This window comes from Brienomyrus brachyistius, unplaced genomic scaffold (assembly GCF_023856365.1).
Source record: "Brienomyrus brachyistius isolate T26 unplaced genomic scaffold, BBRACH_0.4 scaffold99, whole genome shotgun sequence".
Classification (NCBI taxonomy): domain Eukaryota; kingdom Metazoa; phylum Chordata; class Actinopteri; order Osteoglossiformes; family Mormyridae; genus Brienomyrus; species Brienomyrus brachyistius.
The window spans coordinates 118,078-142,301 of NW_026042374.1; the positions used below are offsets into that span (position 1 = coordinate 118,078).

General features: G+C 44.3%; 1 protein-coding gene across 2 annotated transcripts; it reads right to left on the reverse strand.

Annotated features, from left to right (window-relative positions):
- Positions 1-554: 554 nt before the first annotated feature.
- LOC125727490 (sterile alpha motif domain-containing protein 3-like) lies at positions 555-7,128 on the reverse strand. 2 transcript variants are annotated; one of them, XM_049004262.1, is made up of 7 exons: positions 6,749-7,128; positions 6,269-6,454; positions 4,570-4,646; positions 2,339-3,319; positions 2,093-2,245; positions 1,723-1,815; positions 555-1,063 (listed from the first exon to the last, which is right to left on the reverse strand). In XM_049004262.1, exons 4-7 carry the CDS (start codon positions 2,828-2,830, stop codon positions 761-763), a joined length of 1,041 nt encoding a protein of 346 aa, XP_048860219.1. In that variant the 5' UTR covers positions 2,831-3,319; positions 4,570-4,646; positions 6,269-6,454; positions 6,749-7,128; the 3' UTR covers positions 555-760. The 2 variants fall into 2 exon arrangements, with proteins under 2 accessions (XP_048860219.1, XP_048860218.1); XM_049004261.1 differs by having other exon boundaries at positions 6,269-7,128.
- Between the last annotated feature and the right edge of the window lie 17,096 nt (positions 7,129-24,224).

Below are 24,224 nucleotides of genomic sequence, written 5' to 3' on the forward strand. Positions count from 1 at the left end.
ATACTTGTACTTGCAAGATCTCAATTCTGCATTACAGTAGCGTACATTGTCCTGGAGGATATGGGTGTGAGGCAAGGAACAACCCAGCATGGGCCACCAACATATCGCAGGGCACAGATACCAGTCACACCTACACTGTAAACCCGGATAAGTTGAATTTACTTTAAAAATTTGAGGAAACCGGTTGCCTTAAAAAAATAAGTAATTTGTAATGAAAACCTAAGTTCATTTAACTGAAAATGTTAAGTACATTACACTCAATTCAAAATCGATTTAACTTGACATGTTTTGCTAAGTTAACTTCTTTGCACAATTAATACACTTAATATCTTAAGTATAATGTACCAAATACCTAGTTGTAGCTTACTTATTCAGTTATTATCATTAAATTATTATTTCAGTTTTTAATCTGGTGGATTATAAATAGTTATTCAGGTCAAGAAATCAGATGAAACATTTGTTGAAAACACCCCGGTTAGGGGTAAAATGCTTTATTGTGAACATACACAACAGATTGTTTTTCTAAAAGCACGACATAAAATTAGGCACCTGGTATCAGGTGCAACAATTAAGAACACCACTTAACACTGCAAACTGTTTTCCTCAGTTTTTGGTTTGTTAATCTGAATCAAAACCAGACATATCAGTGCCAGTCCAATTACATAAATAGAAAAAAGTGCATAACAGTGCAAATAAGTCCCTTTTCTAAAAGAACAAACAATCTTTCTCCTATCTGGAGAAATAGTGTAACAACACCTCTTTACACTGCAAGTTGGTTTTTCAGAGTCTGAATTTTTGGTGGCAGCTCACTTTTACCCAGGTTAAACATCACCTGCTGAACAAAGCAAAAAGTGTTTTTCATGTATCTGGGATAGTCCAGGTGCAGGGCATATATCAGTCCAAAAAGGACATAGAAGGCCTGAGGAAGGTTGGCCAGATCATCCATCACCACATTCCCTTCCAAGATGATTCCCACTTTGGATGGGTTCAGCTTAAGGTTCTCTTCACCAATGAAAAGCAATCCCACTGGAGTTTGCCTGTACAAGTCATTGTCAGCTGTGTCCTTACAGAGAAACAAATGTACAATCGTGTGTTAGTTAGCACAAACATTTTCGAAGTGTTAACAATACAAATACCCTAAAAAGAAACACTGTACACTGATATATTAGTAAAAGACATTCTGTTCATACAAGATATGAGGCCTGGCTTGTTCAGCTTCCTTTTCACTGTACAATTACAGCAAAATATTTAATGTTAACTGAACCCAAATTTTTTCAGCCAAGTTTTTTCAGTTAATTTCATGCCACTGATTAAACATACAGACAATTTTATGGTAAAAATAAATAAAAAAAACTCCAAGTCTGAAAAACTGAATAAATCTGTAGCACATAGTAGTGCGGATTAATGGTTTAAAAATAAAATAAAAACAAAGAACATGCATTTATGAGGGGCCGTGCAAGCCATAATTCATTCTGGCACTCACACACATTTTCCTCTCACACTCACATTCTCCTCTCAGAGGAGAGGAGGATAGGAGAAGGATGTGTGTGTGAGAGGAGAATGTGTGTGTGTGTGTGAGAGAGAGAGCAGAATGTGTGTGTGTGTGAGAGAGAGGAGAATGTGTGCAAGAGGAGAATGTATGTGTGTGTGTGTGTGTGAGTGTGTGTGCTTGCACGGCCCCTCACATGCATCTGCAACATGTATAAAAATGAATATGCTTACAAAGCAGGTCTTGAAGAAGGCAGAAGGATCATCGCCCAAGGTGACCGGCAGTCCCCGAAGACAAAGGCATCTGACGTCTGTTGGCTCAGTTGTCTAGACGATAGTGGACATGGAATAAAACACTTTATAAGGATACTGACTGTAATTTACAAGAAATTACAAGAAGAGATTAGGAAAAAAATTAATGGAAATAGGAGATAAAATTATGAGAATAGAAAATGCAGAGGTAAAAAAAGGTGTAGAAAATGAATAGAAGAGGGAGAAATAGAGACGAGCAAAGAGGGGGAGAGAAAAATTAGACAAGAAACAAAAAGGATAAGGAGGAAAAGCTTCATAGGAAAACAGGACTGATGTAGATATGTTAACTTACCTTTGTCTGGTATAAAAGTTCAGCCAAAAGCTGACCAGTAAGGCCTTTCTTCTTTTTGAAGAGGTCCATGAGGCTTGGAGACAAATTGTCAAGTGCATCCAAGAAGTTCTCTCTGAGATTTTTCCCTACCACTCTGCCAAATTCATAATAAACCTGAAACATGGCAAACAATGCATCAGTCAATGTTCACACTGTTTTAATCTGACACACTCAACACTACATGATATGTAGACACTAAACACAAACCTGATTTTCTGTAAAAAGAGCTGGCCAACGATGCACCACCTGGCTGATGGCAGGCTTCTCATTGACAATCTCCTTTCTGCGAAAAGCAAACGTCACATCCATCTCTTTCTTAACCAGGGATTCCTTTGGCTTTGTCTTCATCATTTCATTGACCAGAACCTCACGAGCTACTTCCATGTTTTGGTCAGTCATCCCCTCTGGAAAATCAGGCAGGAAATTTATTTCCCCTTTCTTTGGCTTCTTGATCTGTGTGTTTGGAGGATCGCCATTTGTAGTGTCACTTCTTCGCTTGCCACCATTGACAGTAACATCAAGTCGACCCAGCTGCCGCATTTTGGTTCTATAATTACCCATTTTGAACTTAAGGCTATTCTTCCAACCATTCCAGCCAGAGTGTGACCCAGTTTCTTTAAGGCATGGGTGTGTTTGCACTAAAGCCTTAGCAACAGTCTCAAAATCTTCCTTTGTTGGGTATGCTTTAAATGCATACATGGTCTCAGCCAATTTCTCGAGTATGTCATGCTTTAGTTCTTTTGTGACTTTAAGAAAGGTTGCATCCCTGAAATACTGCAGGTTACCTTGGCGTAGTCTATAATCTACATCGACTTGAAATTTTGGAATTTAAAATACCGCTGGCCACTGAGAACTTCTATCCAAAGAGATGGACAGGATCTCGGTGTCTGCTTGGCTGCCTGTGTCACTACATAATTCAGAACCTCCAGGGACTGGTACAAGCTCAATGATAGGGATGATTTTGACCGTTGGTTTATCTGGGAGCTCAGACAAGTCTGTGAGGTTGCATAATTCATTGTTAAATTCAGGATCTTGGTACTGTAAGGTAAAATTGTAGTTTGTTTGGAGAGTGCCTTTGAGCCAGCTAATCAAATCTTCAAGTATGTATGGTCGAGGGTTCATTGTCATCTTTCTTATATCACCCTCGGAGATGATAACCCGCATTGTTAATTTCTGTTCCATGGCCATCTGAAAAATTAAAAGAAAAAAAAAAAAAGACAGACAGCTGTTTAGCAAATTACAAATCGTCTCAGTGTCACCATAAGCTCTCCTTGTACCATGTATGCTGATAATGGGAGGACATCATTTAAATCTGACATCTTCAACACACACATAGAAGTAACACTATCACAATGAAGTTGGTAAGATCTCAAATGCTCCCTGTACCATGCGGCCAATTTGTGACAGACAAATAGAATCTCTACATTAACTGCAACAATCTTGTGAATCTGGACGAATGCAGGCAGACCAGAGCATGACCCAGAAGACAGTATCATGCCTGGATGATACTTGATTCCATCTACACTGACAGATGCAGCTTCAAGCACCGACTCTGGTGTTGTAAAGTTTTGAGCAATTGCTGTCTGCACACTGTGAGGGAAGGTGGCAAGCAAAACTGGAGTAACCTTTGACATCTCAACTGATGGTCTGAAAAATGAGCTACAATCGAGATGGTAACTGACTGCCTTCTGGTGTTTTGTAGCAAGTGTCGTGGCAACATTTTTAAAGTTCTGAGCAGTGCGAATTACCCTCTTAAAGAATTTATGCTTCCCCTCGAACCGCATTGTCCAAACCTCAGACAGGGGACCAAATTTCCTTACCAGCTGAGGATAATGTTCCACAAAGTGATGTTTTGGCCTTAAACGAAACTCTGGAAATGTTGACTGCAGTAAGTGCCTGTGCTCTGCTATCTTACAGTCCAGAAAGTTAAGCGTCTCTTCTGTATGCTTTGGTGCTACAGCTAGCTCAGTAATATCTTTGAGCAGCATGAGAATTTCCCAAGTGTTGTCACCCTCAGGGACACAGTGACCAATGAGAAATGGAAGGAGCCTTATGAGACACCAGTTCTCATGGCCATTTCCACCAATGGTCCCTTTACTGGAAAATCCCTTTCCAATAACCTGAGGTCGATCTGTTTTGTCACTAAATGAGTACTTAAAACACCTGATGGCCTGATTCAGCATATCTAGGGTGAAATAAGTCTTGCCTATCAGGTCTGTAAGGCACAGGGACAATTCAACTGGAACAATACCTTCCAAAATATCATGCAAGATGTCAGGAGGGTACCCACTGACCACATGAAAGTGCTCAAGATTCTCAGTTAAAGGACATGCTCCTTTCACACCATAAGCTCGAGTCATTCCAGGGTCCTCTCTGATATCCTGCACCTGCCTGTCATGGGACTCTTTGTCTCGGAGTTGAAAGAAACCAGAACATACCTCTTGTTGTTGAGTGTCTCTACTGCTTGCCAAACAGAATCTGCAGAACTTGTCGACAGTAAAACTCTCCAGGAAACCTGCAAGAGAGTGGGCAGCAAGATTGTCAGCTGCAACATACAAGACTGTACCTTTCACACTTGCACCTAGTTGCTCCAGGTAAACGCCATTCTGCTCCAATAATTTTAGATCATAGATCAGAGGTTGGAAAACTTTTGCATAACCACACTCCTTGACTGTGGAGGTATTGCACAGTAGAGCAAGTTGGATAGAGCTGAGGGTTGACCGATATTTTGAAGGTATGTTTGCAATAACCCAGTATACTGCACACATCTTGTGTTTAAGCTTTGATGTTCCAAGAGGATTGGCGACTTCAAAGTCATCAATGTAAAGTACAAGAGCAATTGTGAACTCATCTTTTGCAAGAAATGGATTTTCAGTAAAGTATTGCCCATCAGTATATGATCTGAATTCCTGAGGGACATGTACTTTTTCTGACATAGCTTTGTCTAAAACATCAGTTTTGTTAAGCAACTTCTGTAGCATAGGAACAATGGGAACATATGCAAGAGTTTTTTTGCCTTTCTCCACAACATATTCAATTGGATTTACCAGTGGAAACTCTCTACGCACATAGGCTGCTCTTTTTTTGGCAGTTCCTAAAGGTCCATCTTTGGAACAATGTGTCATCATGTTACTTTCTGACACAGCATTGATAATCTCTTTAATAACAGTCTCATCCATGTCAGCACAATATTTGTTTAATATGCCACTGACTCTGTGTTGTACAAGTGGTTGTGAGAGCTTATTGATTTGACAGAGCTGCTCTATCACATCTTGCACTGCACTCTCTGGTATGTGCAAAACAGTGTGCATCTTTAGTAGTAAAGATGCCAAGTTGTGCTCAAGCTGTTTTTCTAAATCGTGCAGATCACATTCAGTTACCTCAGACAACTCTTGTGTGTCCTCAATATCATCATCTGACATCTGCTCTTGTGAAGCATTACTGTCATGGCTTATAATATTGTCACCAACAATTTCTGATTTAAACCTCTTTGAGATCTGTTGTTTGTGTACTTTACTCTTGTGTGCTTTGAAGGTGGAGTAAACACTGCTTTCAAAATTACAGTCTTCATAAGGGCATCTGACTTTATGATTTACTTTTAGATGTGCACGATGCAGGTGAGTGAAAAAGTCACTCTCTGAACAAGACTCTGTAAATCCACACGACAGACAGCTAAACTTAGTTGGTATATCTGTACTTTGTTGCTGATCTGGAGTTTTTGTGTGAATGCGGGACAGGTGAACTTTTAGTGCATTTAATGATTTAAATGTGCACAAACATTCCTGATGTAAACAAGGAAAAGGCTCGGTTCTGGTATAACCTCCGTGTTTTAGCCTGTAATGTTTAAATAATTGTGCTCTTTTTTCACAGCTAAAAGGACAATACTTGCACTTCCAAACCATTATTTAATCGGTGTCTTTAGACTTAACTCTAAGAATTTCTCTTTATTTTCCCTGCAAATGAGCAAACATTAACAACATTTACCTTAAGAAACCTAACAGACTGGAAAAGTCTGAACACTGACATCACATTTATTATTTTGCTAGTTTACGGCGAATTAGCTTTAATATAGGGCATTTTAAGTCACATACACATCTTAAGATACATATTCGCTTATGTTGTCTTAAAGGAACTTACCAGATACAATAGGCCGTGGTAAACCGCGTAAAACAGCCGCATGTGTTCCCGCTATCTTCTTGGAAAAAATAACGGTTGCAGCCGGCCAGGTGAAAGCCTAAAGGCGAAGCCCGCGAATCCCCACTAGGAGTACCATGACAACCAGCTGCCGTAACGCTGCATCTTGTTTACGACACTCCCTCAATTCTGAAAGGGGAATACTCACAAAAAAAGAAAAATAATAATATGAACATATTAATGCGTAGCTCAATCTAAGGCTGGGTTACACTAGCATTAGATATCGATTAGTTGTGGATAAAAAAAAGCCAACGAACCGGTAAATGTTAAAAAATTGTTTCCACCGCTGCCCCCAAAACCCTCCCCCCCACAGTTAGGTAAATATACATTGCACAGCCAGGTAAATTAGCCAGTGTCTAAAAATTTCCGTCGAAATGACGAAAGTTTAAATGAAGTTTTTACAACTGAGGGAGTTAAACTCACCTTCCAGTTCCTCGCCAGCGGTGTTTGAATCCACACAACCGCAACAAAAAATCAGTTTTAGACTGTTTTTGTTTTGTATTATGTGTCTGTGTAAGAGCAGGCTGCAATATAGACTGTTGAAATAAGGAAAACACACACACACTGATACCTTGAGCAACTGCTCATTACTCTGTTAATAGGCAGTTATCACAATTGGGAAGAAGAGGTGTGGTCTGTTCAATAACTTTTCAATTTAAGCTTATTGTACTTCACATTATTTGCACATTGGACTATGCCAACAAATTAGTAGAATATACTTAAAATTATGAAGTGATATCATCAAACTTTTTCTTTTTAGTATATAATGCTTTAATATTTAAGTAGAAACTAAATCCGGGCTAACAGTGTACAGGCAATTTGGTAACTCCAATTAGCCTCAGTATGTTTTTGGACTCGGGGGGAACCCCACAACAACACAGGAAAAACATGCAAACTTCACACGCATGGTGTTATGGCCGCAACTCAAACCCAGCTCCCAGAAGTGTGAGGCAATAATGCTAACCATTGCACCACCATGCTGGACCATAAGTAGAAATCCAACAAGTGAAACTGATTTATTAGGGTTAAGCTAACAGACACCCAGAAAAATTAAAATGTAAATCACTGCAGTGCCGTGCAAACCTGTGTGAACAGCCAATCAGATCAGCCTGCTCTGTAGCATGTACCTCCCTGTTTCCGGTCCCTTTGTCAGTTTCTCAATGGCTGATTCAAAACAAGTGGAACCACTATGATGTTCAAACCCTTTGCTCTTCTCATTTTCATTAGTAAGCTCCTGATCACCGTAATCAGTCTGCATTTGAGACATTTTTCCCACACCCCATTCTCACAATAAGCTGATAATAATACTAATAATACTACTGTAATAATAGTATTACAGTAGACTTACTCTTTAAAGCCAGATGGCAGTGCTCACATACTGATGAATGGTTGCGTACCCAAGTGCTAGAAAGCTAGAAAGCAAACAAACTGATTCACCACTTACTCTCATGTACATCAATTAAAACTGTTTGCTCCAAGATAAAAGATAAAAATACAAAAGTAATTTTTGCTGTCTAACCTCTGTTTACTGCATGACATTTCTGATTAACTGATAAGTAGAAGATACGTTTAATCTGTTGCTTGGTGGTAAGATGTTTCCAAAAGGAGAACCACAAAGAGCACAGTCATTTTCAAGGTTATTTCTCACTGGTCAGTGTGAAAGGCTGCATCATTAATATAACGCCGGGCTCAACACAGTGACTGCGCCTGCGCTGCACTGTAGATCGCAAGCCAGGCTGCAGACCATCAGCCCTGAAAGTTAAAACAGGACTCGTATGTGTGTCATGGGTTGTTTACAGTTTTTCTCAATTGCTTTGGCACATTTTTCGAAACAGTCTTAACATTCTCTAAACTGTGAGTACAAATGTCACAACTGTTTGCAGGAACTTCAAAACTTTATAGCATGTCTGCAAAATGTAGTTACTCACCCAAAACATTTAATTCATGCTTCAAAACCTAGTTTTTGTGTCAATAATTTGGCCAAGGCCACCAAAATCTAAAGTATTTTTGTCATTGTGTGAGCCACACTGGTCAAAATGTTTAGTTGTTTTTTCACCACAACAGTCAACCATGAAAATTAAGGGTTTAAACAAAAATCTCATATTTGTTGAGAAAAGTCAATAGTATGTAGAAAAGAAATGAAAAAATCTATGAACATTTGTATTTGTACAGTGTTTATTTTTGTACTTCACGTGTATATACACAATACAAGTGTATTACTGTACATGTAAAGTAACTGACAAGAGTAACAAGATTTCACTTTACATTTCATATTTGTGTATTACCACAAATACATAAAAACAACAAATAACATTCATGGGGAAAAAAATATATATATATATTCTTGGTGGACATCTTGTCGCTCACGTTGGTCAGGCCAAAGATTTTCATCAACATCACATCTGATGTTTTCCATTGCCACACACCGTGGAAAAAATCTCCTTGAATGCCGCACCCATCCCCTGCAATGGTCAGCTGTGATGTCCTCACATGCAGCATTCATGGCATCCAACAAAGACATCTGATTTTGTGGTCTATGATCATACACTTTCCACCTCCATGCTAAAAAAAACTCTTCTATTGGATTTAGGAACGGAGAGTATGGTGGAAGGAATTCCACTGTTATCCTTTCATGTGCAGCAAACCAGTCACTAACGCTGTTGGTTCGGTGGAAGCTGACATTATCCCAGACAACAACATAATTAGGCAAATGTGGTCTAACCAAACCTCTTTCTTGTTCTAGAATCAGGTCTCTGTAAAGTGCATTTAGGAAGGCCAGGAGAAGTTGGGTATTATAGGGCCCAATGTGTGGAATATGTGTGCTCACACCGTTCTCTGAAATGGCAGCACACATTGTAATATTGGCCCCACGTTGGCCTGGTGTGTCAATTGTGGCTCGGTGTCCAATGAGATTGCGACCACGTCTCCGGCCTTTGGACAGATTAAACCCAGCCTCGTCCGCAAAAACAAGAATGTGGGTCGTTTCATGTAGTTCTAACTCCATGATTCTCTATGAAGGAACACAGGAAAAAATTTAACAGTAAACGTATTTTCTTATGGGTTTCTGAAACTTACAGTAAAGTAATACAGGCATCTTAGAAATACAGGAAAACTCACTAAGTGCACACCAGTGGTTTACCTGGACATACTGGTACCGCGATGCCTTGACTCTTTCACTGTTCCTCTCAAATGGCACCTTATAGAGCTGTTTCATAGTCATCTGATGTCTTTCTAAAACTCTGTCTATGGTGGAAATGCTGACAGAATTAATATTTGCAAAGACCTCATTGTCATTTATGATTGCACTTTGGATCTCTCTTAGCCTGATGGAATTGTTGGCTATGACCATGTTGCAAATTTCTTGTTCTTGCAGTTGGTTAAATACTGCTGCTCTGCCACCAGCGCGAGGTTGTCGTGCAGTTCTATAGAATGAACAAATAGACTTGCATTTACCTTTACAATATTGTTGTTTATCTTTTCCACTCTGGAGTTGCCCGCGGGGAGAGGCGCCGAGCGGGCGTGGGCATACTTATTGCCCCCAGGCTGGGCGCCTGTACATTGGGGTTTACCGCAGTGGACGAGAGGGTAGCCTCCCTCCGCCTTCGGGTGGGGGGACGGGTCCTGACTGTTGTTTGCGCTTATGCGCCAAACAGCAGTTCGGAATACCCACCCTTTTTGGAGTCCTTGGAAGGGGTGTTGGAGAGCGCTCCTCCTGGGGACTCCCTTGTTCTGCTGGGGGACTTCAATGCTCACGTGGGCAGCGACAGTGAGACCTGGAGGGGCGTGATTGGGAGGAACGGCCCCCCCGATCTGAACCCGAGCGGTGTTTTGTTATTGGACTTCTGTGCTCGTCACGGACTGTCCATAATGAACACCATGTTCAAGCATAAGGGTGTCCATATGTGCACTTGGCACCAGGACACCCTAGGCCGCAGTTCGATGATCGACTTTGTAGTCGTGTCGTCGGACTTGCGGCCGCATGTTTTGGACACTCGGGTGAAGAGAGGGGCGGAGCTGTCAACCGATCACTACCTGGTGGTGGGTTGGCTCCGCTGGTGGGGGAGGAAGCCGGCCAGGCCTGGCAGGCCCAAGCGTATAGTGAGGGTCTGCTGGGAACGTCTGGCGGAATCCCCTGTCAGGGAGAGTTTCAACTCCTACCTCCAGCAGAACTTCTCCCATATCCCGGGGGAGGCGGGGGACATTGAGTCCGAATGGGCCATGTTCCGTGCCTCCATTGTGGAGGCGGCTGACCGGAGCTGCGGCCGCAAGGTGGTCGGTGCCTGTCGCGGCGGTAATCCCCGAACCCGCTGGTGGACACCGGTGGTAAGGGATGCCGTCAAGCTGAAGAAGGAGTCTTATCGGGCCTTTCTGGCCTGTGGGACTCCAGACGCAGCTGACGGCTACCGGCAGGCCAAGCGGAATGCGGCTTTGGCGGTCGCTGAGGCAAAAACTCGGGTGTGGGCCTGTTGGTGAGGCCATGGAGAACGACTTCCGGACGGCTTCGAGGAGATTCTGGTCCACCATCCGGCGGCTCCGGGCGGGAAAGCGGTGCAGCATCAACACTATTTATGGTGGGGATGGTGCGCTGCTGACCTCAGCTCGGGACGTTTTGGGTCGGTGGAGGGAGTACTTCGAAGACCTCCTCAATCCCACCGACACGCCTTCCAATATGGAAGCAGAGTGTGGGGACTTGGGGGTGGACTCGCCTATCTCGGGGGTGGAGGTCGCTGAGGTGGTCAAAAAGCTCCTCGGTGGCCGGGCCCCGGGGGTGGACGAGATTCGCCCAGAGTTCCTCAAGGCTCTGGATGCTGCGGGGCTGTCCTGGTTGACACGCATCTGCAGCATCGCGTGGACATCGGGGGCAGTACCTCTGGACTGGCAGACCGGGGTGGTGGTCCCCCTCTTTAAGAAGGGGGACCGGAGGGTGTGCTCCAACTACAGGGGGATCACACTCCTCAGCCTCCCTGGTAAGGTCTATTCGGGGGTCCTGGAAAGGAGGGTCCACCGGATTGTCGAACCTCGGATTCAGGAGGAGCAGTGTGGTTTTCGCCCTGGCCGTGGAACAGTGGACCAGCTCTATACTCTCAGCAGGGTTCTGGAGGGTTCATGGGAGTTTGCCCGACCAGTCTACATGTGTTTTGTGGACTTGGAAAAGGCATTCGACCGTGTCCCTCGTGGGGTCCTGTGGGGAGTGTTCCGGGAGTATGGGGTACCGGGCTCCCTTTTAAGGGCGGTTCGGTCCCTGTATGACCGGTGCCAGAGTTTGGTCCGCATGGGCGGCAATAAGTCGGACTCGTTCCCGGTGAGGGTTGGACTCCGTCAGGGCTGCCCTTTGTCACCGATTCTGTTCATAGTTTTTATGGACAGAATTTCTAGGCGCAGCCAGGGCGTTGAGGGCGTCCGGTTCGGTGACCTCAGGATTAGGTCTCTGCTTTTTGCAGATGATGTGGTTCTGTTGGCCTCATCGAGCCGTGACCTTCAGCTCTCGCTGGAGCAGTTCGCAGCCGAGTGCGAAGCGGCTGGGATGAGAATCAGCACCTCCAAATCCGAGACCATGGTTCTCAGCCGGAAAAGGGTAGAGTGCTCTCTCCGGGTTGGGGATGGGGTCCTCCCCCAAGTGGAGGAGTTTAAGTATCTCGGGATCTTGTTCACGAGTGGGGGAACGATGGAGCGGGAGATCGACAGGCGGATCGGTGCGGCGTCGGCAGTCATGCGGGCGCTGCATCGGTCTGTCATGGTGAAGAGAGAGCTGAGCCAAAAGGCGAAGCTCTCGATTTACCAGTCGATCTACGTTCCTACCCTCACCTATGGTCATGAGCTTTGGGTTGTGACCGAAAGAACGAGATCGCGGGTACAAGCGGCCGAAATGAGTTTCCTCCGCAGGGTGGCTGGGCTCTCCCTTAGAGATAGGGTGAGGAGCTCAGTCATTCGGGAGGGACTCAGAGTAGAGCCGCTGCTCCTCCGCATCGAGAGGAGCCAGATGAGGTGGCTCGGGCATCTGATCAGGATGCCTCCGGGACGCCTCCCTGGGGAGGTATTCCGGGCATGTCCCACTGGGAGGAGGCCCCGGGGAAGACCCAGGACACGCTGGAGAGACTATGTCTCTCGGCTGGCCTGGGAACGCCTCGGGGTCCCCCCAGAGGAGCTAGACGAAGTGGCCGGGGAGAGGGAAGTCTGGGTCTCCCTGCTGAGGCTGCTGCCCCCGCGACCCGACCCAGGATCAAGCAGGAGATGATGGATGGATGGATGGATATTGTTGTTTATACTGTAAAAATACTTTACATACTGTAAAACAAAAAAATACATATGTACCTGTTTCCCCTACGAAAGGTTTGCACAATTGATGACACTGTGGACCTGTTTACATTAGGCTGTACTCTTCGACCAGCCTCTTCCATTGTAAAACCATGATTTATGACATGATCCACAAGTGTGGCTCTGATTTCATCAGAGACTCTGACTCTTCTATTTCCACCTCTTCCTCGATTATTTCTTCCTCTACCACCACCACGTATTCTTACACGCCTTCCAATTGCTCTTCCACGAGCATGTTGCTGCAGTTCAGCGTTGTGAACGTCCTCCATTCTCAAAACATTCTACAGCAGTGATTGTGCTGTGGGCAATCTACATATATATACTCCCAAAGTTGATTGGTTAAATGGTTAAATGGTTGAGTCATATTAGAGGTACTTTGCAATTAGATTGCGATTGCAATTACAGGGCATGTGCCAATGTAGCAGACATTACAAACAATGTCAATGTTAGATATATTTTAGAATATACATTCATGAATACTAATTATGATAATTGAATAGATCGTTTTGAATGTGATGGCTTACACAATAAAAAATGTCTGAGAAGTTCTGAAGTGTTTGACAGTGTAAGTGAGAATCGAGTCATCAGTTTTGATCAACAAGCCATTTGCAATTATTTGTTGTCCAAACTGCAGACAGTTGTATGTACTCTTTGCACACATGTGCCAAAACATTTGCAATTTGCTCAAATCAATAAGAAATTCCAATCTGATGTGAAAAAGATGCGAATTGTTCAGAGATCATCAAAATCATTTGAGAACTGAGCCAAAGCAATTGAGAAAAACTGTAATAAAAATGTACAGGACAGAACATACAGTAGTGGATTCAGTTTCCTTTGCTCTTACACTCAGATAAGGTCAGTTGTCAAGTCAAGCTTTTTACAATTGAAGCAGTTGGCCAAAATAAAGCCAATTCTTTCTAGGCAGCACTTTGAGACAGTAATCCACTCTTTTGTCACTACTAGTCTGGACCACTGTAACGCCCTCTATGTTGGGGTTAGAGGCTCCACTATTGTTCACCTCCAGAAGGTTCAAAATGCTGCCGCACATGGAAATATGAGCATGTCTCCCCCATTTTAGCCTCACTCCACTGGCTGCCCGTACATTTTAGGATTCATTTTAAAATTCTGTTATTTGCTTTTAAAGCCCTCAAGGGTCTTGCTCCACCTGACCTCTGTGAGCTGCTTCACCCTTACACCCCCACCCGCTCTCTCAGGTCAGCTGATCAGCTGTTCCTGACGGTTCCTAAGACTCAGCGTGAGCTTAGAGGGGATCGAGCTTTTGCAGTCGCAGCTCCTAAAATGTGGAATGACTTGCCTTTTCACATTAGAGAGGCCTCTTCTCTGTCCGTTTTTAAATCTCTTCTTAAAACTCATCCTTTCTCTTTGGCCTTTGGCATGTTGTGAGATGTTGACTTTAATAGTAAATTTTATTTTAATCTTAGCCTTTTCTTTATTAATTAATGTAATTTCTTGTTTTTATTTTATTAATGGCCTTTTACTCTCATTTAATTTGTGTTCTGGTTTTTATTAAATTTATTTTACTTCGTTTTTAAGTATGTGAATGTTTTTATTTATTCCTCTGTGCAGCACTTTGGTCCATATGATTGTTTAAAGTGCTTTTCAAATAAAGCTGGATTGCACTGGATTAGAAGATGGCTCAACAAATCTCTTTCACAGTATGTAAAATTCGACAGAGGGGCGCAAGGTGACCTTCTGTCAGGGGCCCAGAATTTTTAGCTACACCTCTGTGTTACTGTGTTGTTTTTGTTCTGTTGGGTGTTGGGTTTTTTCCCCTAAATATACGCTGAAAACCAACCAATCTCTGAACACAGAACAACACAGACAGCTGTGATGACTTTTTACTTGCTGCAAGGGAAGTCCGGTCCTGACTTCGAGGTGTCAGCCTCTCAGTCGAACTCAGCCAACTTCGAAAGAGTAACTCCCCTCGCAGTATCTTTTACTGAGGTACACAAACAGGATATGCGAATAACATTTAACATTGTTTATCACCATGTATGGGGTGGAAATATTCAAGCGACAGTTCTTAAGAAGGGTGATTGCTAAATTAAGATCAAGCTGCTGCAGGGTGTTATGTCTAAGAAATGGCATCTAGCAAAATGACAATAGTAAAAGTACATATTTCTCGAACAGTGGGTGTCAGCAAGAGCCGGCCCACTTATTCATTACATCATAGTGGGGGATCTCATTACAGTCAAGGTCCCACCCAGAACCCAGCAGGGGCCAGCCAAGGATCAGCCAAGGACCAGCCAAGGTCCCATCATGGAAACTGGGGAAAATTCAAGCGGCTACATCTGTATATATTTATAGAGATGACTAATTGGCTCTGTTGTAGAAATTTCCAGCCAGAGACTTGGTTCCTATATGACAAGGATATTTTATTTTTACTCGGACTGAGAGGCTACAGAAAATCATCTCTGCATGTGATCTCCCCTTTACTGCTCGAGCAGAGCACATGTACATCAACAAGTGTCAAGGTAGTAAGTGCATACAAACAACTTCTCAGGACAGTTATAGGGCCTTCAGGAGGAACCAAACTGCTGCCTCATTCAGAGATACCATTGTCTAAGACTTGCACTAAAACATTCTGAGCACTTGGGCATATTTAAACAAAGTAGTATGGCACCTGTGTCAGAATCCATCCCTGCCTTGTCCTGTTCACATGTCACTGGCCATCCTATTCTCTCCTCTGTCTTCTACCCCTTAGCCCGTAGTGTGTTTGCCTGCTCATAGGGCCACCATGTGGCTTAACGGGTCAAGTGGTTCCTGACTCCCCTTTTAGTTGTGGGTTTTGAGGATATCACAGGGTCTGTGTTTTCATGATTGTCCCCCAGGCCACCATGCAGCTCAGCCCAGGATTCTCCACCCATTCTACCTTTACTCCTTCAGCCGCATACATGAGTCAGACCTATAGGTTATTCAAATTTCGTCCTGCCAAATTTACTGGACAGGAAGTGGACACTGCAAATGAATATGTGAATACTCCAATACCTACATCTTTACAAGTTACATTAAGGGGTTTGGTACAGTAAATGGTTGTGAGGTGGGATTTCTTCTTGATGTCTGTTTGTAGCCCGTCCACCAGCAGCTGCTGCTGTATTTATCACACCAAGCAGGGAACGTATATTGCTAAGTTTTTCTTAGTTCAATTACACTTGACTAAGCTAATTAAGCTGGCTATGTTATTTATATTCAGAAGGATGCCGCCATATTGGGTTATACACAGATGCCACAATAGCTCACACTCACATTCCCTCTTCATTATTTTTCTAAATACACTCTATCCTGCCTTGTCACCTGCAACAAGATCTCACTCCCTGTATCGAGTAAAGTCTTTCTAATGGTTGAGCAGATTTCTGCTTCTCTCCTAACCATGGACATCCAAAGTAAGATGAAGCAAAATGTTAGGGAATTTGACAACACATGGTTACTCTTTTGGTAACAGTGACTTTGGTTTTATTTTGATAGATGCAAACCACATAATATGGTCTTAACCTTGTTTTCTGTCCTAAAAGCAAACTTTTGTGTTACAGGAGAAAAGTGCACAGCTGCTCGGATCAACCCCAGCTAATCAGCGCATATGGGAATCTTTTCAAAATACCATGTGAGTCTAAATACCATCTAAAGTAATATAAGCTCTTTAGATGACGCTCAAATAATCAATTCCCATCAACTTGGTGTCAGAACACAAACTCGGTGGCAAAAAAGTGAAGCACAACAGACTAAGTTGTGAAAATGAAATCTGCATGTGATGAAAGGGCATGTGACAGTATCTCGATGATTATAATATCAGATCAAACGGAGTTGGCGGTATGGCCACACTGCTGGTCCCATGTCAGTAGGGTATAGCACACCCCTGGGCCCGGATACCACTAGGATGTCACTGGTGTACCACTGTGCCGTCAGAGTGTGGTGTGTCACTCCACAGCGTTGGCAGGATTGCTCTTCTCCCTGCGGCGCCACCATACGCACACGACGGTCATCTGTGGTACTGCAGAACTGAGATGTATTGCTGAACATGGTAGGACGCCAGTCGTCATCAGTCCATGCCTCCCAGTGACTACACCACTCCAATCGCAACAGTTTCTGTGCTATTGTGAACGGCAGCCTATGCATGGGACGGTGAACCTATAGTCCAGCTGATGCCAGTCATCGCGACACGATGATATAGGGTGTTGTAGAGAGTCCAGTAGCTGTGTCCATATATCAGGCGCAGGTGTCATGGGGATCTGTGATGCTTGGAGCACAATCCAACGATCCTTCCTTGGCGTGGTCTGTCTTGGATGACCAGAAACTTCACGACGTGTGTGGATGCCTCACGTGCCCATTGGTTTCAATATCAGGCGACTGTGATATCCGCATGGCCCACATGCAGTTGCACCATATGACCACCTGGCTTCATGCAAACCCGCAATGCAACCCTATCAAACTCCGTCAAGTGCTGTTAACACTGTCTAATGTGACTACGAGGCATCCTGTGTCTGGTAATTAAACATGCCAACTCCTTGCAATTCTAATCATTTACATATCCATCACTGGTCTGCACGTGTACCAAATTACATCTAAATTGGATAGTTCTGGGTTTTCAACTTTTTTTTCCCTGAGTGTATATGCCCTTCACTGATGAGAAATTCATCAACATCTAAGTCCTACATTCATGTACAATGCATATTAAATGAATATTTTGTCACTATTAGTCTTGATGTATCATTCTTTGAATGCACTCAATTGAATCATGGACAGTGGTTCCACATGGTAAAAAAATGAATATTCTGAAAAGGAAACATCCTTCTTCGGTTGATACATTCACTTTGTATTCTGAGAAGGTTTTTCCCTTGATTGCCTTGTACAGTATGTCTAGTGTGTTTTTTGGTATGAATGTGGCATTAATCATACAATGAAAAAAACACTGACTTGTAGTGAACATGTAAAACGACAACATGCAGTGTCATCTATCCATTTTTCAAACCGCTTATCCTATTGGGTCACGGGGGGTCCGGAGGCAGGGAACAACCCAGGATGGGGGGCCAGCCCATCGCAGGGCTCACTCACACATGCACACCTATGGTTAATTTAGCGACTCCAATTAGTCTCAGCATGTTTTTGGACTGTGGGGGGAAACCGGAGTACCTGGAGGAAACCCCACGACGACATGGGGAGAACATGCAAACTCCGCACACATGTGATCCAGGCGGAGACACGAACCCGGGTCCCAGAGGTGTGAGGCAACAGTGCTAACCACTACACCACCATGCCGCCCCCATGCAGTGTCATATATAACTGAAATAAGAAATGCTGGATTGCCTGAGTTGCATGCGTGTGTGTTTTTTAATATGGGCAACATGGTTCCCTGAGATGCCTCAGTGTTGCTCACCTCCATCTCTAACACACAGCCTCAGAAATGATTTTAAAACTACTGAAAGAAATAATTGGCTACACTGCAGCTCCACTGTTTTGTTTGGCACCCCTGCATGTCCTGCATTGTGTGGGGAAAAAAGTTGAAGGCTGTGTTACATACTGTAACACAGCTAGAATGCAAAAACACTTTATACTTCACATAAGATGGTGGACCTTATTGACAAAGGCAAATTTGTGTTGACCCCAGCAAGGCAGCTAGCGTACTTTGCATTTCTCTCTTACCCGGATGTGACAATAAAGTGCTGCACTACAGTAAACCCTGCAGACAGCATTCCCCTGGAGGATGAGGGGCAGCCACATGAGTGTGTGGCAGAGTCTTTGGTTTACACTAAACTGAGAGCAGACTTGGAGAGCTCTCCCATTGAAAATAGCGAGATGGTTTTGTTTGTGGATGGCTCATGTTGGAGAGATGGGGATGCCTTGAGGGCTGGGTTTGCTGTAGTCCAGGCACAGGGTGATGATTTTCACACTCTCGTTTCAGAGCACAACCCTGTTCTGGTCAATTAGCGGAGATAAAGGCTTTGACTACAGCGTGCCGGCGAGGACAACATAAGACAGTTACTATCTACACAGACTCTGCATATGCACACGGTGTATGCCATCTCTTTGGAGCAGTCTGGAAGCAAAGGGGCTTTCGCAAAAGTGACGGCTCCCCCATTCAGCATTATAATCAGATTTTGGAGTTGCTACACACAATGATGCGTCCCAAGCGTTTGGCTATTGTTAAGTGTCAGGCCCACCGCAAAGGTCGTGATTTTGTTATTCAAGGAAATGCAGCCTCTGATGCGGCAGCCAGGGCGGCTGCGCAGGTGAGTACTGCTGATCTTTTACCTATGGTGACTACAGAGCAGGTTTCTGATCTGGTGGCCCTGCAGGAGCGGGCGGGCCCCTATGAGGCCTCAGTGTGGCTAAAAAGGGGGGCCTCTAAGGATGCTAATGGTCTGTATCGCAACCATGAGGGACTTTTGGCTGCACCTCTGTCTCTGGTGAACATTTTGATAACGGATGCGCATGGTCTTGACCATTGCGCACGGGGGGAGGAGTTAAGGAAAATTACACAACAAGCTGCAAGCAATGATGGATGCAAGGTTGTCAGAATGTGAATATGAGGTGTGCATTAAGAACAATGTACGCAAAGCAATCACGGCCCCAGTAGGGCACATTCCAGTGCCTGAGGGACCGTTCAGACACTTGGTGATGGACTATGTGGACATGGGAAAAACAGCATATGGAAAGCGATATATGCTTGTGATTGTGGACAGGTTCAGCAGATGGGTGGAGACAATACCGTCCAAGGACATAGGGGCGATGACAGTGGTGAAATTCCTGATCAGAGAGTCCGAGGTTTGGGATACCAACTGAAATAAGCTCTGATAATGGAGCTGCCTTTGTGGGGAAAGTTAAAAGTTAGTGGTTTAACAGCTGAGAATAAAACAAAAGTTGGCATGTGTGTATCACCCTCAGTTGCAGGGTATGGTGGAGAGAGTGAATGGCACACTTAAGCAGAAGCTGAATAAGATTTGCACCACCATGAAAATGAACTGGGTGGATGCCCTGTCAACAGCCTTGATGGCATATCGGATGGAAACGCACAGGTGATGCATTTGTCTCCGCATGAAATGCTGACTGGGAGACCTATGCCTGGATCGACTTGAGGGGGCGTATAAGGGACCCAGCCTAGATCAGCTGGGGGATGAATTAAAGTTGTACATGAGGACTTTAACCAAAATACACAAAACTATTTCCAAACAGGAAAAGGAGAAAGCACAGAAAGAAGACACAGACCAGGAGGAGCCAGTCATCTTTCCCGGAGATAAAGTCTACCTGCGAGTGTTCCGGTGAAAGTGGCACGAGCCCCGACGAAAGGGACCCTTCAAGGTGACACGAGCCACAGCAACAGCGGTGCAGGTAGAAGGGAGTAATACGTGGTACCATTTGAACCACTGCACTAGAGTACCGCACGAAAGACAGAGTCACTGAAAACTACACAGAGGATGCAGCTGCCCTTGACTCAGATGGCCCTGATGGAGCTCCCAGAGGAGCTCCACAGCTTGGGGTGGAGTCAGGATCAGAGCAGAGTGAGGGCCAAGAGGGAGCATCGCAAGCAGACCAGCCACTCCAGACAGGACACGAAACTGTGGGTTCTGGTAGGGCTGACAGCAACGATGTTAGTGATGCTAATGATTTATCAGGCCCTTCAGGTCTGGGTGCACAGCAGGACCACAGGTCAGGTGAGCACAGGACAACTGACTTCACTGACTCAGCCTGGTCCTTTGATGCTGAATAACCTCTCAGATTACAGTGAGCGAAAGCGGAGAGAAATGGGGGGAGATATGGGAGTGAGGAGAGTGAGCAAATTTTAGAAGGATGCCCAGGATGAAGTAGACCTGGATGGGTTAGCAAAACGTACACTTGGAAATTGGTGGTATAAATGGGCTAAGTATACCGCCACTTCATTAGGGCAGGAGGGGTGTGTGTTGTGTGCAAGTCCTGACCCTTCAGTTAGGGTTGTCCCGTTCCCATACACTAATAAACAGTGTGAAGAATGGGAAATGGAGAGGATTATGAGATTCTGGAAGAGTCTGTGTCAGGAGGGGCAGGCCCCTAAGAAAGTGCAGGCCCACATCTAACCAGACGGAGCGCATACCGTACTGCCCATATCAGCGTCTGATATATCAGGGAAATACTAAATATGCATAGAGGGTGGAAAAGCATTGTGGGCAGTTTAAGCCCTGGGAAGGAGGTCAGCAAGATATTATGGCGAACAAATTGAGTTTTTTTACAGCAAATTTTCCTCTCTTCACGTTGTCCCTACTGCGCAGATTAATCGTCCCATGTGCCTGCCAGCAAATATTGCTCCTTTACCTGCCGAATGCTGCCTAATTTTAATGCTGCAATTGAAAGGCTTCAAACATGATATGGGTGTGTGGGTTCTTACTAAAAAGTTACAATTCAAGTAGCCTCAATAACAGTCCATTTTGATGGCAGGTATCTGAAAGTACAACTCTGCAGGACCTTGAGAAGTGAAAGACACCTCTGCTTGACTTCATGGCCAATGCAGGTTGTCTGAGGCCTATCCGGTCAATAAGAGACAGGAATCTGCTGGAACATGACATTGTCACGTTTCAGGTCATCCACAGGGGTCAGGGTCCATTTCAGAGGTATTCTGTGTTCTGTTTACATGCATGTTAGTTAGGATCAGAATTTTATCCTTTGACCAACATGGATCAAGTTGCTATTATTTCTTTGAATATAAACTAATAAAGTAACCAGTAACACATTGATAATTCATAAGTGAGTTATAAACACTGTCTACATTCTGCGCCACCTGTTCTGCTTTGAGCCAATCACAATGACTGCTGACCAGATGGAAGATCTTTTCAGCATTCATCTGTCTCCAGAAGGTAGCAACAAGAGAGTTGCTGAGGAAATAGACTCTCCAGAAGGTAATGACCATCTCCAGGATGCAGAAGGTACTTTAATTGACCGTATACTACGGGACCGTTGAATGCTTGAATCTGATTGGCTGACGAACGTTCTGAGGTGTGCAATTATTTTCAGATAAACGCACGCTGAACGTAGTTCCAGGTAGCTCTCTTGACCGCATTACAGTTCCATATCACTTCGCATAGTTAACTGTAATAACGGAAATTAGCATACAGTACCTATACAGCACACAGGACTAACAAAAACAACAACATGACAGACGATTTTCCGAAAGTAAATTTTAATATTCACGGTGAATATGAAACTTTCAACAATTGGGCTGCAGCAGTATTAGTTAGCCTAGTGTACCAACTTAAAGGCTACACATGACATTTCTCACTAGCGAGGTAATAACAGCGCTGCATCTTGAAGCAGACTTACAGTTTAGAGACGGTGCTTCAGAACACTGTTGAGGGACACACAGAGGTAGCCTAATTCATACAAGCTCTCTCTCTCTCTCTCTCTGTTTCTCTTTCCCTGTGTCTCTGTCTCTCTCGCTCTCTTTCTAATAACTTCATTATTAACTGCATTAGTCTGCTATCAACGGCTCAAGCCTCCATTGCCAGCTTTAAAATGACGTTTTGGAACTAGCAAAAGAGTCGTTGGATGAGATGCGGAAGAAATAATCCTACTCACAATAGCGATTTAAGTAGATAAACCGGACGAATCCCTTGAAATATATCATCTGATCGATGTCTTGAGGTGTGGCAACCGTAGTATAAGTGGAATAATTGACTCCGGACCGTTGAATTATTAGAAAATAATGCACACCCGAGGTGTAACGGCATTACCACCTCGGGTGTGCATTATTTTCTAATAATTCAACGGTCCGTCGTCAATTATTCCTTACGTATAGTGTAGAAGTAAATGTTGTTTTTGTAAAACCAAATATACCTGTATAACAAAAAACACTGTAGCTAAAGTTAAATCCTCTTACTGGACAATCACCTATTTTAAATCGCTCTTCAGTTTTATCCGTTTTCCAAACCTCTTATCCTTCTGGGTCACGGGGGTCGGGAGCCCATCCCAGAAGCAATGGGCACGAGGCAGGGAACAACCCTGAATGGGGGGAAGCCCATTGCAGGGCACACTCACACACCATTCACTCACACATGCACACTTACAGGCAATTTAGCAACTCCAATTAGTCTCAGCATGTTTTTAGACTGTGGGGGAGAACCGGAAAACCCAGAGGAAACCGCACGACGACATGGGGAGAACATGCAAACTCCACACACATCTGACCCCGGCGGAGACTTGAACCCGGGTCGCAGAGGTGTGAGGCAACAGTGCTAACCACTGCACCAGCATGTCGCCCCATCCTATTAAGCTTATTGTTCAGAATTAAAAATGGGGTTATTAAGAAAGAGTAGCCTCCTATAAAATAGCCCAGCACTCCTCCCTCCAGGCCAAGAATATTTTCTTTATGGTCCAGTTCAAAATAATATCAACTGCAGAAATACGGAGCACATGTAATTTATCTGTATTTTAGATGGTAGACGAGTGGCTGGGTGACGTCGTGGCTGGACGACTTGCAGTGTAGCTTGTTATCTGTGCATTCTGGGCAGGCTGCTGACTTCTGATTACTTTTGGCATTTGGTTCAATGTCACGTCATTTCCAGGTGTGTCGGTGCCCAGTATGAAGCTAATCGCCGCATTATAGTTATGAAAAGAAGACAGAATAGCAAAGAAATTGAGGCAGAATTAATTCAACAAAGTATTAAAAATATTACTCAAGTAGATGAATCGCTTCTTGAGACTGAAGGCGACTGTATTTGCATGAACGAGCGTCGAAAAGAAATGCATTATTGTCACGTTTAAATGAAATAGTAGTAAGTGTCACATTTGCGACGTATTACAGGAGGATGTTAATCTTAACTTTGACTGTAAAATATCATAATAAACAAGAAATGTGAGTTTTTAGTCTGCTTAAACAAGACTACCGATGTTACAGCGAGCGGACGCTGCTGCCGCGCAGGAGAAGCGAAGCGACATTGCCTTTAAAATGAGAGATTACATTCCGTGGCAGGGGGACAGTTTACAGCACGACACCAGCATTAGGCAGCAGGATGGGTGGGTTAGGTGATCTCCATGACTGAAAGGGATTCTGGGGACTCGGGGGACAGTGTCGCCCTGAGGGACTGAGGGCCACGTCAGAGGGGGCCTGATGTAGAGGGGCCCAGACAAGGGATGGCTGGTATAGAAGAGCCAGGTGTGGAGGTGCCACATATTGAGGAACCCTGGTGATCACACTACAGGGGGCCAAATGTTGGTGGGCCAAGAGGAAGTGGCTGGGGAGTAGAAAGCATAGATGTCTTGGAGGTGGGTAGACTACAGAGATTTATGCACCCCGGGATTCCCTCAAGTGCCTCTCAGATCTAGGATGGCCAATACTCGGTCCTCCCCAGGAGTGAGAGGATGCAGACTGGCTCCCCCCAGCTCTCCTCACCGGCTCCCTCCAAAGAGCTGTAGCCCTCCTTTTGGTGATGCCGACATCGTCCCTGCACTTCCCCCTCACACCCTCTGCCATGCGGCAGCAGACATGGCCCACAGAATGTATCAATTTTCTTTGATCTCTTGCTATATATTTTCCTGACATATATTTGTCTTTTGCCAATGTGCATTGTGGTATAGGAAACGTACCCCAGAGCAGGACTTTAGA